Source organism: Marmota marmota, unplaced genomic scaffold, assembly GCF_001458135.2.
Source record: "Marmota marmota marmota unplaced genomic scaffold, marMar, whole genome shotgun sequence".
Taxonomy (NCBI): domain Eukaryota; kingdom Metazoa; phylum Chordata; class Mammalia; order Rodentia; family Sciuridae; genus Marmota; species Marmota marmota.
Window position 1 is genome coordinate 26,977,835 of NW_026000005.1, and position 16,556 is coordinate 26,994,390.

Here is a 16,556-nt window from a genome sequence, read left to right on the forward strand (position 1 = left end):
CCTGGCAAAGTGCCAGGCGCCATTTTGACTTGATTGTGGCCCTCAACAGTGTCCCTAAGTGGAAAAGATTCCACTGTTTCCAATTATTTCCCTTGTTTCCACTGTTTCCCTTGAGACCTTCAGATAGGCAAGTGGCCTGTCTCCCTGGTTCTTTATCTGTACATCATGGGTAATAGCTGAAGTTAGGCTTGCCTAAACTTTCAGGATCTACTTTCAGTTTTCATTTGATATGATCAAACATGCTGGGTTTTAAGGAAATGCTAGCAAACCCTCTTTTGTCTATATGGTTGCAAAGACACCGTTTTGGTGAGTTACTTGTGCATAAAAACTTTTCTTCTGTGTAGACAATGTGGAGATTTCTTTGCGGCTTTTAACATTTCTCAGTTCTGAGAAAACACTGTCAGAATGCTTATGGAAGATAAATAAACACTAGAGAAACAAGTGAAAGTGCAGGTTTAGAAGTGTCAGATTACAGAAAACTCACTCCTGCATAGCATAAGACTGCCAATTTTTCATTTTTGTCTGTCCTGGGATAGTAACATGATATCCTAGGAGTTTGGTTATTTTCCACACTGGACCTCCCATTTCATGGGGTTCAGAATAAGCTCCACTTTGATATTTCCTCAGGCATTTCATTTTAAACAAAGCCCAAGCTGAAATCATCATCACCCTCTAAAATTACGTGTGTGTGTGTGTGTGTGTGTTCATTGTGTGGCACCACAGCTTACTCAGTTGCTTCAACCTAGAGATTTGGGGATCTTCTTTAATTCCTAACTCTATCTCAACTCCCTCATCTAGTTCCAAATCTCGGGAGCTTTGCTTTCTCTTTCCTTTCATCCCCCACTGCCATTAATATAGTTTTGGACCTCCTTTCCTTCTGTTTTTGCAACAGTCTCCTCATTGGACTTACTGACCCTAATATGGCTCAGTCATCTCTTATCCTCTTGCACCTACTCTTTATTAAATAAATTTTAAAAATTCAACAATACTTGTTAAAGCATGGTCAGGAAGACTTTATCCTGGACCACTTCAACAGATACAGGGAGCACTGCAATCAGGTCTAGCAATGATTGGAGAAGATTGGGCTCAGCCCCAAATATAGCATGGGCAACTGGGAATTTATAGCCAAAGAGAAGACTGGGGTTAGTGGGTGGAGAATTTTAAAAGGAAACCTCAGAGGTAAGGGGATTGTGGCTAAACTGACTTAAGAGGATTCTTGTTGAAGGCAGGCCAGTGTGATCAGACAATCCCTAGGGGAAGATGGAGGATGAGGAATCTGATGGTAAATTGAGGAGGAAGACATATTGAGGTTGGGGGATTCTTGCTAAATTGACTTATCAGGGTTCTTGCTAAAGCCACATTTTACAAGGATGGGCACATATGGGTCTAGTAGAAGATTTAGAAAGCTGACTAAAAGTTGGTCAAGCAGAGAATCTTTTGTCACCTTGTAAAACAATTTGTTCTCTATACTGCTGTTAGAGCAAAGTTTCCAGAATGATCAATCATATACTTCCTTAATGAACACATACTTCCTTAATGGTTTAGATTTGCTGTCGAAAAAGACTCAGTTCCCTGCTGTGCTGCTTGTATAAATTGTGCCCTGCTCTGGGCCCAGTTTAAGGGAGCGGCTTCATCTGCTGAGGGGATTATAGTGGGTTGTATTGTAATCTCCCCAAACTCAAATGCAAATTATATCTTCTGATACCTGTGAATGGGGCTTATTTAGTCAAAGGATCTTTACAGATGAAATTATGAAAAGGGCCTCTAAGTGAGATCATTCTAGATTCATGAGGGTGGTCCTAATCCAATGACAAGTCTATTTATAAAAAAAGAAGAAGTACAGACAGGGAAGAGAAAAACACTGAATATTTCTTCATGTAAAGAAGGAGGCGAAGCCCTGGAAAGCCAGAAGCCAGAAGAGAAACAGCAAGTTGATTCTCCCTTAGCCCTTCCGGAAGGAACGAGTTCTGCTGACATCTCAATTTCAGACTGGTGGCTTACAGAATTTTTCCTTTATTTTGATCCACCAAGTTTATAGTAATTTGTTATAGCAGCCCTGGAAAATGAATACAGCTTCCTTTTCTTTGGGGGTGGGAAAAAGGAAACATTTTCTCTACATTACACAGAAATCTTTGCAGAGCTAGCTGTGGCTCTGAGCCCTCCATTATGTGATTGCTGCCCATGCCCAGGATCACTGGTTGGCATTGCTCCCTCTATTCCCTGGGCTAAGTCCCATTTTCCAGGACTTAAAATGCAGCTCAGGAAATGTATTCTTTGGGACGCCTTTCCTAAAAGCCATTTCCCTGCCCCTAGTCTAGGTTTTGCCTCCCGTGCTTTGTCATGGATTTATGGCATTATGTCGTGTCCTCTGCTTACTTCATGGCTTCTCATAAAGTCTTTGAAGTTCCTGGGGTGGGGGGGTATGAATGTTTCTAGCACCTGGAAAAGTTCTTGGCTTATGGTAGGCACTGAAATGTTTATGGAATCAATGGGGGAAAGTGGTAAGTGGCAGAGCTGTCAAAAATCATTGTGTGGGTTGAGTACTAGAGAGCATAACCAAGGCCAGGCCATGATATCTGGTTCTATCTGCCCAGAGAAAGATTGTCTTTTTCTAATTCACACAAATGTGCCATTGGCTAGTGATGACCTTGGGGTTGGCAGGAGTGACCTATTTGTGTTTAGTAGAAATGTTGTGCTTCCAGAATTTTTCTAGAAAACCTATCTGGCAGAAGATAGGACTATTTGGGTTGTCTAGGATAAAAGTGTGGTTCCAATTTTAGTGAGTAAGGAGCACTTCCTCGGTGGTCGACATTCACAGAGTACATCCAGTAAGCAGGAAGTTTGGAATCAGAAGTTCTGTAGAATAGAAAATGAATTGTATCTGTCTTTTTGACTTCCAGGCTACTCACTTGTTTCTTCCTATCATTTGCCCTCAATAAACATGTAGGATTTTGATCTTGCCAAGCCTTTATGTCCTCAAATTCTTTACTTAAAAAATTAGTACTTGCTTGGTGTGGTGGTGCACATCTGTAATCCCAGTAGCTTGGGAGGCTGAGGCAGGAGGATTGTGAGTTCAAAGCCAGCCTTAGCAAAAGTGAGGCTCTAAGTAACTCAGAGAGACCCTGTCTCTAAATAAAATGCCAAATAGGGCTGGGGATGTGGCTCAGTGATTGAATGCCCCTGAGTTCAATCCTCCGTATCATCTCCCACCAAAAAAAAAAAAAAAAAAAAATTAGTGCTGTACATTTAGCATGTTTATATACCTTATTTCTTAATGAAGTTCCCAGTGATTTTATTCCCACTGGGATAGGAAGATTGCACAAGTTGACACTGTAAAAATAAGGACTCTGTCTGTGGTAGATCATAATGTGGTGGATCATCATCACAACAGTTCTCCTTCAGCTTTTCTTACAAACTGACATTGACACTACTGTCATCAAGGTGGGGAGGGGCTTGTGTTCCCTTCTCTTGAAAATTCACAGGTCTGTTTTATGAAAGTGAAATTGTGTGACTTGCAAAGCTAGGACTTAAAAGGTGATAGGTGGGATATTACTTATCAGTAAAAGGAACTATTGACACTTGTGTAGTTGGGCGGATTCCAAAGGCTTAGTGAAAAAAAGCCTATCTCAAAAGGTCATGTACTGTATGCTTCCATTTATTCAACACTCTTGAAATGACAAAACCATAGGAATGGAGGGCAGATTAGTGATTGCCAGTGTACAGGTATGGGGGCAGGCAGGGGTGGATATGACTATGAAGGGTCAGCATCAGGACTCCAACTAAGTGCCTGTAAAATCTGGCATAACAGATTATCATCCAGCCTGTCCCACTGGTGGGCAAGTGGTACTCTTTCCCCCATTGGCAGTACATTTGCCCTCTGTGTCTTCGTTCTGTGCTCTGACATTTCATGCCGAAAGCAGGCCTGTAAATCCTTGTGGAAATGCTTTTTCCCTTTTCTATATAGTTCTTCAAATATTCTAGCACGCTTTCATGGCCAAAGGTGAGCCTTATCTATTCTGTTTTGTCAAAAATTTGCCTGGGCTAGAGTATAGCTCTAGAGTGAGTGCCCTGCATTCAGAGGGTTCTTGTTGAATAGCCATCACAAAAAAAAGAAAAGAAAAAGAAAGGAAGAAAAAAGGAAAAATAATAAGAAAGAAAGAAATTACCCAAATCTGTTATCTTTTTTGGTTTGTTAGTATCTTCCTTTAAAACTAGTCCCAGTACCAAATGTATGTTTCAAATAGATATGGAATGTGTAATAATTATTATCAAATTGAATTAAAATGAGATAGAGTTAGGATACTAGCAACTAGCAGGACATTCTTTTTTTGTTTGTACTGGGGATTGATTAAACTCAGGGGCACTCAGCCACTGAGCCACATCCCCAACCCTATTTTTTATTTAGAGACAGGGTCTCGCTGAGTTGCTTAGTGCCTTGCTTTTGCTGAGGCTGGTTTTGAATTGACAATCCTCCTGTCTCAGCCTCCCCAGCCACTGGGATTATAGGCATATGCCACCATGCCTGGCACCATTCTCTCTCTCTCTTTTTTTTTTTTTTTTTTGGTACTGGGGAAATCTCCAGTACCACCACCAGCACACAAAAAAGAAGAGAAAAGAAAAAAAAAACAAAAAAAACAAAAAACAAACCCCAAACTGGCAAAACAGAATAGGTTCTGTCATTTTGCAAATGTTAATTTCCTAGTTATGATATTATTTTATAAAAACAGAAGATCTCATCATTGGGAGGAGCCAAGTGAAGAGTACATTGAATTCCATTGCTATATTTGTAATTCCTGGTTAGCCTATAATACTTCAAAGTTTAAGAAATAAGGAAGGCAACACAGCTTTTACCTGTCCCATTGGGATGCTGGCTTTTAGAGACTAGCATCAATCCTGTGGGGAAGTTCAGGCCACATAGACCATAAGTAGGGTTCTGAATGAGCAGCCCATCTAAGGTCCCAGCCACAGCCACCATCTAACTTCAAGTCCATGGAAGACCCTAAGTGAGAATTGCCTCCCTGAGCCCAGTCAACCCCCAGAACCAGTGGAGGTAATAAGAAAGTGATTATTGTTGTAAGCCACTACATTTTGAGATAATTTATTTTGCCATAAAGGATGAACAGAATACCATAAATATCACCTGGACATCTCTGTACCTCAACTTTTAAAATTTATGAAGTGAAGTACCACACAAGTTTACTATAAGCATGAAATAAATAACCAAGTAAAGAACCTAAGGAGTGATTAAATGAGATTTATAAATGAGATAATAAATTATTAATTAATAAATATTGTTATCCTAGGGTATTCAATGTATAAAAAAAGGACAAGAAAGATATGAAATAGCTCACATAACTTAAGTCAATACCAAATGACACTGAATGACCTTTTGCTTTTTGTCCCCAGAGATTGAAACTACGCCACAAGAACTTGGCAACAGAATGGATTCTATCTTGGGCACATCCTTAGATGACCTCTATCTCTTGGTTTGTGTGTACCGTAAACATACATTCTAAATATAAATGATGGTTCTATTGAGATGTCCACTCCTTCTCAAACCCAGAGGTAGTAACTTTTTTTTTTTTTCTTTATCAGTAAAGGCCTGTAGAGTCAAAAGCACCTGTGATTGCTAATATGCCCCTGGGGTCAAAGGATATTCTTTCATGGGGATAATCTATTGCCTTTGCTTTTTGGAATCCCATTATTGTAATACATAGCATTATAAAAGGACTTAATTCTCTTTTTCCAATGTATCATAATGTGTTAAATCAAGGTATTTTTAAAGGTTCATTTTTACTACAATCATTTATGGAAAAAAATTATAATTACCATAATTTCCATTATGCTTTTACTTCCTGAAAAAATAGTTATTGTCAGTGTCTTTATCAGTAAGATCAGCAGACAGCCTTTGGAGGGAAGGAAAGGTAGAATTAATGAAGAGCTAGGGGTCCAGAGACCACCCTCAGGGCTGGTGCCTGGTCAGAAATCAAGAATGGCCCATTTCCCCTAAAGATGCTGACTATGGCTGTCTGGAAGGGCAGGCATGCACATTTGCTATAGAAGCCCTCAGGCAGCATTTGGAAAAGTACCTAAAATTTCAGACTCTGGAAAATACCAAATCATTAACTATTAGATTCTGGCCTATGCCCCTGGTCTGTTATGATTTTTGGAGATTGACTGGGAATCTAGATTCACCATGGCTGACTCAGCTCAAGCCAATCTTGCCAGTAATATATAATCCCTAGACAGAAAGAAACAGAGAGAAAATTGATAATTGGCGTCTGGACAGGGGGAAAGTTAAAGAGGGATGCTAGGGAAAGCAGAAATCTAAATACACACACACACACACACACACACACACACACACACACACGGCAATAAACTGAGCACATTAGAGCTTCCTGCTTTATCTAATTTGTTATATTTCCTGATTTATTTGTGGTTAATGGCCACATGCAAAGTGGCTTTGGATGTGAATAAGCATTTTACCCAGAAGATTCTAGGGAAGATGTCACAGACTTGCCTGAAGACTACAACAAATATCTTGGCAGCTGTGAACCCAAAACTCCTGACTTAACAAATGATTCTGTTTTAACAAAGGATCACAGCAAGCCTTGGCACTCCCCTGAACTCACTAGTGGAATTCTTAAAGGAATAACAATGACACCAAACCCAGATTAACCATTTGAGGTTCTGAAATGGAAGAAAAGCAGTCGAAATCAATAGCTTAGAAGAGTGGGCCTAAGAAAAAATCTTCTACAAACAGAAAGTTGCTGATGTTAGCAAGGAACAAATTAATGATACAGCTTATTGGATGGCCTTAGATTATATGCAATAGAGAGATTCCTGCAATTCATCATCATCATTGTGTTTGTCTGCTTCACTGTGACCAAAATACCTGACAAGAACAACTTACAGGAGGGAACGTTTACCTTGGGTTCACAGTTCAGAGGTTTAATTCCGGGGTGGGCAGATCCCATGGTTCTGGGCCTGCAGCTTAGGCAGAACTTGCTGGTGGAAGGGCATGGCCGGGGAAACTGCTCAGCTCAAGGCAGCAGGGAAAGAGAGCGAGGTTAGGGTGCCAGGAACAAGATATATAATCCCCAAGGGCACACCTCCAGTGACCTACTTCCTCCAGCCACACCTCACCTGCCTACAGTTACCACCCAGTAATCCATTCAAATTATTCATCCATCAAATGGATTAATCCACTGACTAGGTTACAGCCCTCAAAATCTAATCATTTACCTCTGAACATTCTTACATTTTCTCAGAAGGAACCTATTGGGGGACACCTCATATTCCAGTCATAATAATCATCTTCTTTTTAAAACAGCTGATATTAGCCCATCAGGATTTTATGAAAATTTATTACATCTGGTAGCTTCACCTTTCATGGTTCTCAAACTTTACCTTTCCTAAAAATCACTTGGGGATCTTGTTAAACTGGTGATTCCTGGTGCTCTGCCCTCAGAGGGATTTAGTAGGTGGAATTCAGGAATCTGCATTTGAATATCCAGTTGGAGGTTTCCAATTGAATTCTCTAATTGAGTGCTCTGCTTATCCCTGGTAAGTCTCCTGTAGGTAGCCTTGGTTCATATTTTGGAAAGATTTATCTAAGATGCATTGAGAAAATGGCAGCTTGACCTTTGTTTAGCTACTTAACTGATCCTGAGTAAAACATTTCTATTCTCTGTGTAAACTTTAGTGATGGATTGTGGAAATTAAGTGAAAATATCTGTAAAGGACCGCATGCCTACATGTGGTTTCCCTCAACCTTTACTTAGAAACTGAAGACTTTCTACATTGCTTTTCTAAGAAATTATGTATAAGCGCTGAATAACTGAAGTCTCTGAACTTTGGAAACAGTTTAAAAGTTTGCACCTTTAATCTGTATAAGGCTAACCTTATTTACAGATCATTTGTCCCCAAACCAATTTACCTTCTAATACTATAGACTGTCTGCACAAATGCTAAGGTCCTTAATTTTACAGAACTCAGACTGTACTTTTCCATAACTTTAGTTTACTTAGTATAATCCCACAGAACTCAGTCTGTACATTTCCATAACTCCAATTTACTTAGTCTAATCCCAGTTGTATATCCCCATCACTCCAATCTATATCTAGAGTTTGTCACCCTTTCTCCATCTCAGGACTCTGTAGGCACTTATTCTTCCCATTTCTTCCTGTTTCTCTCCTCGTTGACCCTCCCTCCACAGAATGTTATTAGCTAATTTATTTTCTATGAGATTTAAACAGAACTGATTAAGAAAACAGTGCTGAGGACATTGATGGTTCCTCAAGGTTTATACATAGCAGATGAAGAGAATAATTTTAAATATATTGCCATTTGAAACTAAAATTTTAAAAGTTCCTACACACATTACATCTGAATAAAACTGAGTCTCTTGGGAATAATTGATATAATTGTTGAAGTAGTGGATTCCATTTGATTTACAAATGTTGCCTGTATAATTAATGTACAAGGTCCCTAAGTGCTGATCCAGAATGACTGTAACCTTGCTAACCTGTTTCTCTTTTTGGTGATATATAAAAGGTATAGTATTTAACTTTGAGGGGCAGAAGCCAAGACTGATTCATCACAATGTGCCAATTGGTTAGGCCACTGCCCAGCACACATGGACTGCGCCCATCCCAAATATTTGTTGAATAAATGCATAGGTTTAGAGTTTCAGTAGGAGATAAATTTCTCTTAGAATCTTAATCAATTGTCTACATGATACACTGCATTTTGTTTTTTCACTGATAATGAGTTTATTGCTTTTGTTCAGGGTGATTCCTAATCAAAGACGGTGAAGAGGATCAATCCAGGAGATGGGAAGGTGACTAGCTTCATATAAATAAGTCAAACATTTATTTTAAAAACTTACAATTTTAATATAGTGTCTCCTGTCACATTTCTTCAATGACTGATAATGTGCTCCACCTAGTCCTCTCTGTCTCTTCTAAGTGTGTCATGTTTGATCACCACCTTTTGGCTACTCACAGTCACCATGGAGCAAGGCTGGCCCATTACAATGGTCTCATATTGAAAGTATACTCTTGTTGAGAGCCACAACCAGAAGGGGCCCCAGCAAACTTCCAGCTGCCAGCTGATGATTGGCTCACAGTGGCCCCAGCAACTTCTAGCTGCCAACTGATTGGCTCCTCTGCGGTGATGCTCATTGGGCCGTTTCCCCGCCCTTTCAGACCATGGAGCTGCTCATTGGGGGACTTTTTTGGCTCCGCCCACGCGACCCAGCCACTCGGCCTCAAGAGCAGGAGGAGTGGGGGAGGTTGAGAGGCTTGTGGGAAGCCGGTGGTGGCAGTTGGGCTCTGAAGGTTTTCCTGAGGAGCTGCGTGGTTTGGTGTGTGTGTTCTAAAAATAAAGTTTGTTTCTTTTGACAAGTGGCTCCTGTTATTGTGCCCAGCCAGACTGTGGCATACTCTTCCTTTTATTTTGAACATAAACAATGAAATCTGCTGAGTAGACAATGTAGAAGCTACCATACTGTAATTTTAAAGACATCCTGATTCTTAAATCCCTCCCCTGTTCCATGAAGAGAGTTTATGAGGCTGCCACATTGGGCCAGATATTTTCCAGTAACTGCCTGAGGAAACATAAATGCATTCATGATAAGGCACCTACACCACTGAACTTCGCCAGTTAGTCAAGAATTAAAGCATTCGTAGTACTGAAAAAGATATTGCTTAGCCTGCTTTAGGACATTTGAAGAATGTGTTCATGGAAAATATAGACCCATGTTAATTCCAAATACATTTTGAAAGGCATTCCCACTCTAAAAATAATCACACTCAAGCCCGACAACGGCCCCAATGACTCGGAATCCATAACTGTTTGGAACTCAGCACTGGTTCAACTAAGAGCACCTGCTATGATCTGACCTGAAAGGGAAGAGTGTAGGTTCTATGGGACACTGATTTCCCATGAGAGTGTCATGATGAGAAGACATACTCAAAACTATTTGTTGGATAATTTGGATTCAAAGACATAAGAAAGGAAAAACCCTCTCCCATAACGATGGAAAAAAACATACTCAAAAGTTTGGCTGAGATCCAAGTTATAAGTCTTCGTGGAATAGTACAAGGATAGGGCAACTAATTTGCAGGAAATAAGTCACCAATGTCCAGGTAAATACAAATAGAAATATGACCAAAAGAAACACGAACTCACTGAGTAATTCTACTAAAAGGAGTTGCAACTGGAAACCATGGAAATTTTTAAATAGGCAAGAGCTGCTCTAGGACACCAGAACAAAAATGCAAATTATCAGTTTCTGTCATATAGTTTAGACATTTTGGAGTGTACCTGGGACATTTTTAGCATTGAAACCATGTAGGACTCAAAAATTCTTGCAGTAGGAAAAGCAGGAGAAAAATTTGAAATCTAAAAATTTCATGACTTGAAAAATAGGAACATTCAGTTCAGTTAGAATATATCTTGAAGCTTAATCTCTGAACATATAAATAATGTTCAAGACATTTTTTTCCAGACAAAACAAAGCAAGGCCAACTAGGAAAACAATTATTCTTATTCAGAAACCAAACGAAAGATTTAACCCCTAATGTTTCTAACAAGAAAGCATTAAGGCTTCCCCAAGGTGAGGAAATCAAGGTCCATAAAACCAACTAAGAAGCCCCAGAGGTCCCTAGAAATAATACTTGGTGTATGGTCCAATCAAGATTAGGGAATTTTCCAGTTGGATGGCAGAACATTTTCTTAGAGAGCAACTTTCTGACTTATGTTTGAAAAGATTGAGGATGATGTGACTGAAATTGTGTCATTTTCTCGATAGCAAAGTAAGGGTTGTCAGGAAGGTAAGCCAGCGCTGGGGCGAAGGTTCTGGGCTTTGTTCCAGGAGAACATGGTCGTATGCCAGTCAAAGGGATTCAGAATAGGTTTCCTGGTACATTTTAAAAAACTTTTCATGTTCAAAAGAAAGAGATACAGTAAACCACACAAAATAAAGGTAAGCTTAGTAAATTACTACAAGGCACTCCAGGAATCATGACCCTTGTCAAGAAATAGAACACTGCCAGCTGCCCTGAAGCCCTCCAGGGCCCGTCCCAATCCTACTTTGCCCTGCTCCATGGATTATTACCTAATCATGTAGCCCACAGATGTTAGTTCCTTCTTCTTCTTCTTCTTCTTCTTCTTCTTCTTCTTCTTCTTCTTCTTCTTCTTCCTCATCCTCTTCTTTTAAAATATTTTTAGTTGTCAATGGACCTTTATTTTATTTATTTATCTGCAGTGCTGAGAATCAAACCCAGTGCCTCACACATGGTAGGCAAGCACTCTGCCACTGAGCCACAACTCTAGCTCCTCTAATTCATTCTTAAAAATAGAACTTTAAAAGTGGATTTCAAGCCTGGCATGGTGGTGCACACCTGTAATACCAGGGGCTTGGGAAGCTGAGGCAGGAGAATCACGCCACCCTCAGCAACTTAGCAAAGCACTTGGCAACTCAATGAGACCCTGTCTCTAAATAAAATATAAAAAGGGCTGGAGATATAACTCAGTGGTTAAGCACTCCTGGGTTCAATTCTCAGTACCAGCATCAACAACAAAAAGTAGATTCCACATCTCTCCAAAGGGTCAGGAACTGGTGGTCCCAGCACCCTAGTATCCTCTTATGTTTCTAATCCAGACCTGACTTTTAATGCTACCTTTAAGTTTTTAAATAAGTCTGTAGTCTGGAGATCCCATCTTGAAAATGGCAATCTCCCAACAACAATTTTTGCTGAGCCACTGGGGTGGGGCTGGTGGGAGGTCAGATCTAGAAGGAAGGCAAGAACAAAGACATTTTACTGGTAGAAAAAGAAGATTGTGTGTGATAGCTCCTTTCAGAAGAAGTATCAATTAAGAAAGTGGGTGATGATGTTAGGTGCCCTAATATATACAGAAAGTATTTTTCTCTTGTCAAATTAACTGCTTACAAAAAACTTAATGTTACAGTGCTGACAGGACCCTACTTGATGGAATTCACACCTGGCCAACTCTGAGCCAATTGAAACATCAAAATATATAATGATGGTGATGGATTACAGTCCATGGAATAAAATAAGAATCTGTGAGTACACACTAAAGTCAATGAAGGAATAAATGGATAAATAGAGAAAGAAAAATCTGTTCATTACAGTGGAATATAAACACTGATTATAATTATATCATATGTAAACTATGAGTGAAGTTTGATGATGCATGCATGGCATCTCTGCCTACTATGTATGTTTACAAAGGGGAAAACAGTCCCCTTTGAGCAAAGATAACTTTACCAGTATTGGTGCAAACCAACACCATGCACCCTTCCCCCTTTCTCACCACTATACACATTGGGGGTGAAATATTGCTTTGGTGCACTCTGAAAGTTCCTTTATCTACCTCATCTGATCATCCAAAAGAAGAGCACAATAATTATCTTTAGTCCTTCTACAGAAATATCATTAACCAGAGAAAACTAAACACATATGGTGGGTGTAAAGATTAAAGTCTGACAACACACTTGGGCAGACTTTTGTCATACTCCATTGTCCTCTACTTTGGATCCATGGAGAATAATTTACAACCCATTGTCTGTTCTGCAGGGCCAAGGGACTAGATCCCAGGTTATTGCATGTTCTCTAAGCCCATGGATTTTTTTTCCCTAAAGATGTTTCACTATCAACCATTTTTCACCTCCATCACCTTATATACCAGAAAAAGGGGAGTATATAAGTTTCTGAATAATGGAAAGTTTCTGAATAATGGACGAGTTGTTTATCTCATTCCTGTGATTTTTCTCCTTTTGTACGTTAACAAGTTTGCATGCCTTTTCTCCTATTTAATCTGTCTTTTTCTGTTTATTTCAGTGAAATTTCAAAGAGCAGACAGGAAATTTTCCTTCACCTTATACTAGCCTATATTATTAAAACAATGTCAAGGTTTAGGAAGACAAAGAAAGGCTGAGGACCTATTTAAGACAAGTGGAGTATGAAAATAAAAAGGAAAATCAGGTGAAAGCAACACCAGAAGAGTTTTTGAAAATGGAGTGGAGGGAGGGCTGGGGTTGTAGCTTAGTAGTAGAGCTTGCCTAGCATGGGAAGTCCAGGGTTCAAACCCCAGTACTGCAAAACACACGCGTGCGCACACACCATTAAGGAAGTAGCACTCATATGCATCTCCAGATTATGCCTGAGAACCTGGGAACGTGAATTTTGGCCACCTCCACTCTTTGAGTGCAGGCATCTGAAATGACCAGATAATTATATCATGTTCAGAGACTCAAGATGTGTGTCAAGAGGTTATTGAGCTCTAGTTTCACAGATATTTTTACTAAGCACATATATTCTTTTCTCTATCTTCTACCCATCTAACAGCACCAGTTCTTTCCCAGTATTCAATAGAAGTCTCCTGTGTAAATTTTTTTGCCATTTTGTCATAATTCAGAACTGCTTGCCCAGGAAAGCTCCTTGCTTCCCTTACTTCTTTGAAACCATGATTTAGAACTGTCTGAGCTGTTTTCCAAATTGCAGTTCCTAAGATCCAAAATAAAGTATTCTTTAGTTTCTGGTTTTGAATTGATAGACTAGAAGCATGACAACTACATGCAATGTATGATCCTGAAGGTGAACAGGGAAAGCCAGAAAGATCACTGGGGCAGTTGTTGAGATTTTAATAGAGACTGTATTGCATTGTATTAATGTTAGATTTCCCAATTTGGATAATTTCACTGTGTTTGTATAAAAGAATATCCTTGTTTTTTCAAGAAAATACACACTGAAGTATTTAGAAGCAAAGAATTAAAATATCTTCAAAATACTCTAAAGTAGCTCAGGGAGTGTGGGGGAGGAGGGGGAGAGTATATGTGCATGCATGGGGCAGTGGAGAGAATATGATATATCAAATGGTGGAATAGTAAAAATTTCCTCATACTATTCTTGGAATTTTTCTGTAAGTTTGGAACAGCATCAAAACTAAAAGTTATAAACAATGCTACAATGCCTACAAATTTCTACTCCTGCAGAGCCTGAGATATCATGGAAATTCAAAGTTGTTTCTTTTTCCAGAGCAATTAGCAATTCAGAAGTTATTTTCCTTAACATTAAAAAATAGGGACTATGGAATAAAATCTCCAATATGAGAGAAGTGATAGGACTACAGCAATTTTACTGAGTGTTGATATAATATCAAGATTTCATTATTATTTTTAGATTAGCTTTAAACCTCTCTCTTTAACCAAGCTCTTAATTTCAGGGAAATTTTTATTATATAAAAATGTTGAAGTGGGAGATAGGAAGACACGAGTTGGTGTCTTAGAAAAAAATTCATGTAGCAGACAAGATCACAGGGGATAGCTGTGATTCTAATTGTTAAGATTAACACTTAAATATTTTCAGTTAAAAATTCCTCCTAAGGAACAGTATCTGCAATATTTAGAGAATTTCAAAGTCTGGAACTCTCTTCCTTTCTGTCCCTGGATCTTCCTACCATTAATGTTTTGCTAAAGAGCACATTTTCCAGGTCAACAATTTGGACCCTCTAGTTGCTTCAGAATCAACCAGTACCCTGTGGATGTATTGGTCAGCATCTGCTCATCTGATTATTTTAGAACATTAAGTGGTTTTTGGAAGATGCTGATCCTGGTGGCCAGTGGAGCAGCACTCATCAACTCCCAGGATCTGTGAGTGATAGAGGGACTTAAAGATTATCCAATCCCATGCCATCATTTGTTGGCAAAAGAAAGCATGAGATATTTTCTTCTTTCAACCAAACCTGAAACAAGCAGATGGTGGAAAGAGCCCGATCTGTTATAGATTCCTGAGCATTAGTCCAAAATGGCTATCAATGTATTTTGAAATCTTGATCAAAGGCCCCATTTACCTTCCCCATGTAACGCTGAACAAACATGGGCTGCTATGTAGAGCAAAGGGATAATAGGGGATCAAACCCTCATGCAAGCTAGGCAACCTCTGTACCATTAAGTTGCATCCCCAGTCCTGCTTTTTAAATTAATTCAAATCATATCAATGGAAGGGGAACTGGGTCCTCTAATAGTTATGGTGGCTTAGATGAGAAGGAGAGTGCAAATATATTTTATTTGTCAATTTTTTAGATGTAAACTTTAAATGTTGAAGTAATTTGAAAGGCCAAAGTTTCAATAATATGAAGGAACTTAAGTTTCTCCAGTTTGTTGGACATCAAGGGGCTTTAAGGGAATATCAGCTCCAACTCTAAGTTAATCAGTCTAATTTTCTGGTTTCTAATTAAAAATCAGTTGTACAATCTCTTAAGACTTCAGTGAGAATTAAATGCAAGTAGAGAATTATGTAAAAGAACTGATGTTCCTTGTCCTTCTAATCCAAATTTATACTATTAAACAAAAAAGATTTAGAAGCATTAATGTTAAAATTGATTTGTTGGTATATCTTTATATTGGAACAAATACTAGCCAAAAAATAACTTACCAGTTTACAATGCCCTCAAAGCCAAACAAAATATCATGGCATGTTAATTCTAAATTTTGTAGAATCTTATTCATAACTATAGTTATAAAAACTTTTTTAAAAAATCTGTATGGGAGATGAAAACATTTATTGCCTATTTTTTGAATAGTTTTATCTGGATGCAATGCTTTTTTTCCTATTGCCTGAGTGACATGGTTGATTGTATGAGAAGAATGGATATCCCATTCCCTCATCCCTCAGGAGAGCTCATGTGTCTTGCCTTCTAACTTCAGTTTGACTGGAGATAAATTGCCCAAGACATAGGGCCTTACCTGCTTAATGATATTCTTCTGTGTGGGGCTGTTCAAGGCTCTTGAGCTTAGATTGGGGTGTACCTCAAGGGTAGCACTGAGGAAACTTGGTCAAATGTACATCTTGAGTTAGCTCTACCCCACAGGAGTCTGAAAAACTCCATGTGTTATTGGTCCTACAAGGGGGTATGCTAAGGAAGTGTCTGTGGCCTGACTCCAAGTTTGCCAGGAAATAGCCAAGAGATATCCACCCCAGCTTACTGAATTCTGAGGCATGAGAGTGCAAAACCTCACAGGGCTTCCCTCTCAAAGATGCTAGGATATGGACAGCCTTTCTCTAAGTATGGTACCAGCTAGGGAAGCCTCCTCGACTTGTTTTTCTCCCTCAGCCCCCATGTGCCCTGCCAGTACCCATTCATTCACCTTATCTCAGGGATTCATCCAGTTCTCAGTGCCACTGCTCCAGCTGGGTCTTAACTGTTTCCCGCCTGCAGTAATCCAACAGCTTCCTAGAAGGTTTTCCTCTCTCCATGTGCCCACCATTCTACCCCTCATCACCCATTCTTTTTAAAGAGCTGCCCCAAGTGCTACTTTTAAAAATGAAAATATAATCATGTCCCTTCCTTCTTAAAAGGCTTCATTGGCTCCCTACTAACCTTTAAGATAATGCCTGAACTCCTCAGCGGTGCATGGACAGAATCTATTGTCTAATTACTCCTTTAGTAATGACCTTTGGCCATTCTCATTCCTCTTCTTGTAGGATCCACCTCTAACTGTTTATTTATCCATTCCCCCCCCC

At 39.3% G+C, this 16,556-nt stretch overlaps 1 protein-coding gene across 2 annotated transcripts in view; it reads right to left on the bottom strand.

Annotated features, from left to right (window-relative positions):
- The window catches only part of CUNH2orf80 (chromosome unknown C2orf80 homolog), a 63,456-nt gene extending 56,399 nt beyond the window's left edge, over positions 1-7,057 (bottom strand). The window contains exon 1 of one of the 2 annotated variants that reach the window (XM_048808419.1): positions 6,933-7,057. In XM_048808419.1, the coding sequence (XP_048664376.1) occupies positions 6,933-6,980 (48 nt within the window). In that variant the 5' untranslated portion in view covers positions 6,981-7,057. The remainder of the gene's footprint in view (positions 1-6,932) is intronic. The other variant, XM_048808418.1, reaches the window with a different exon arrangement.
- Positions 7,058-16,556: the final 9,499 nt, after the last annotated feature.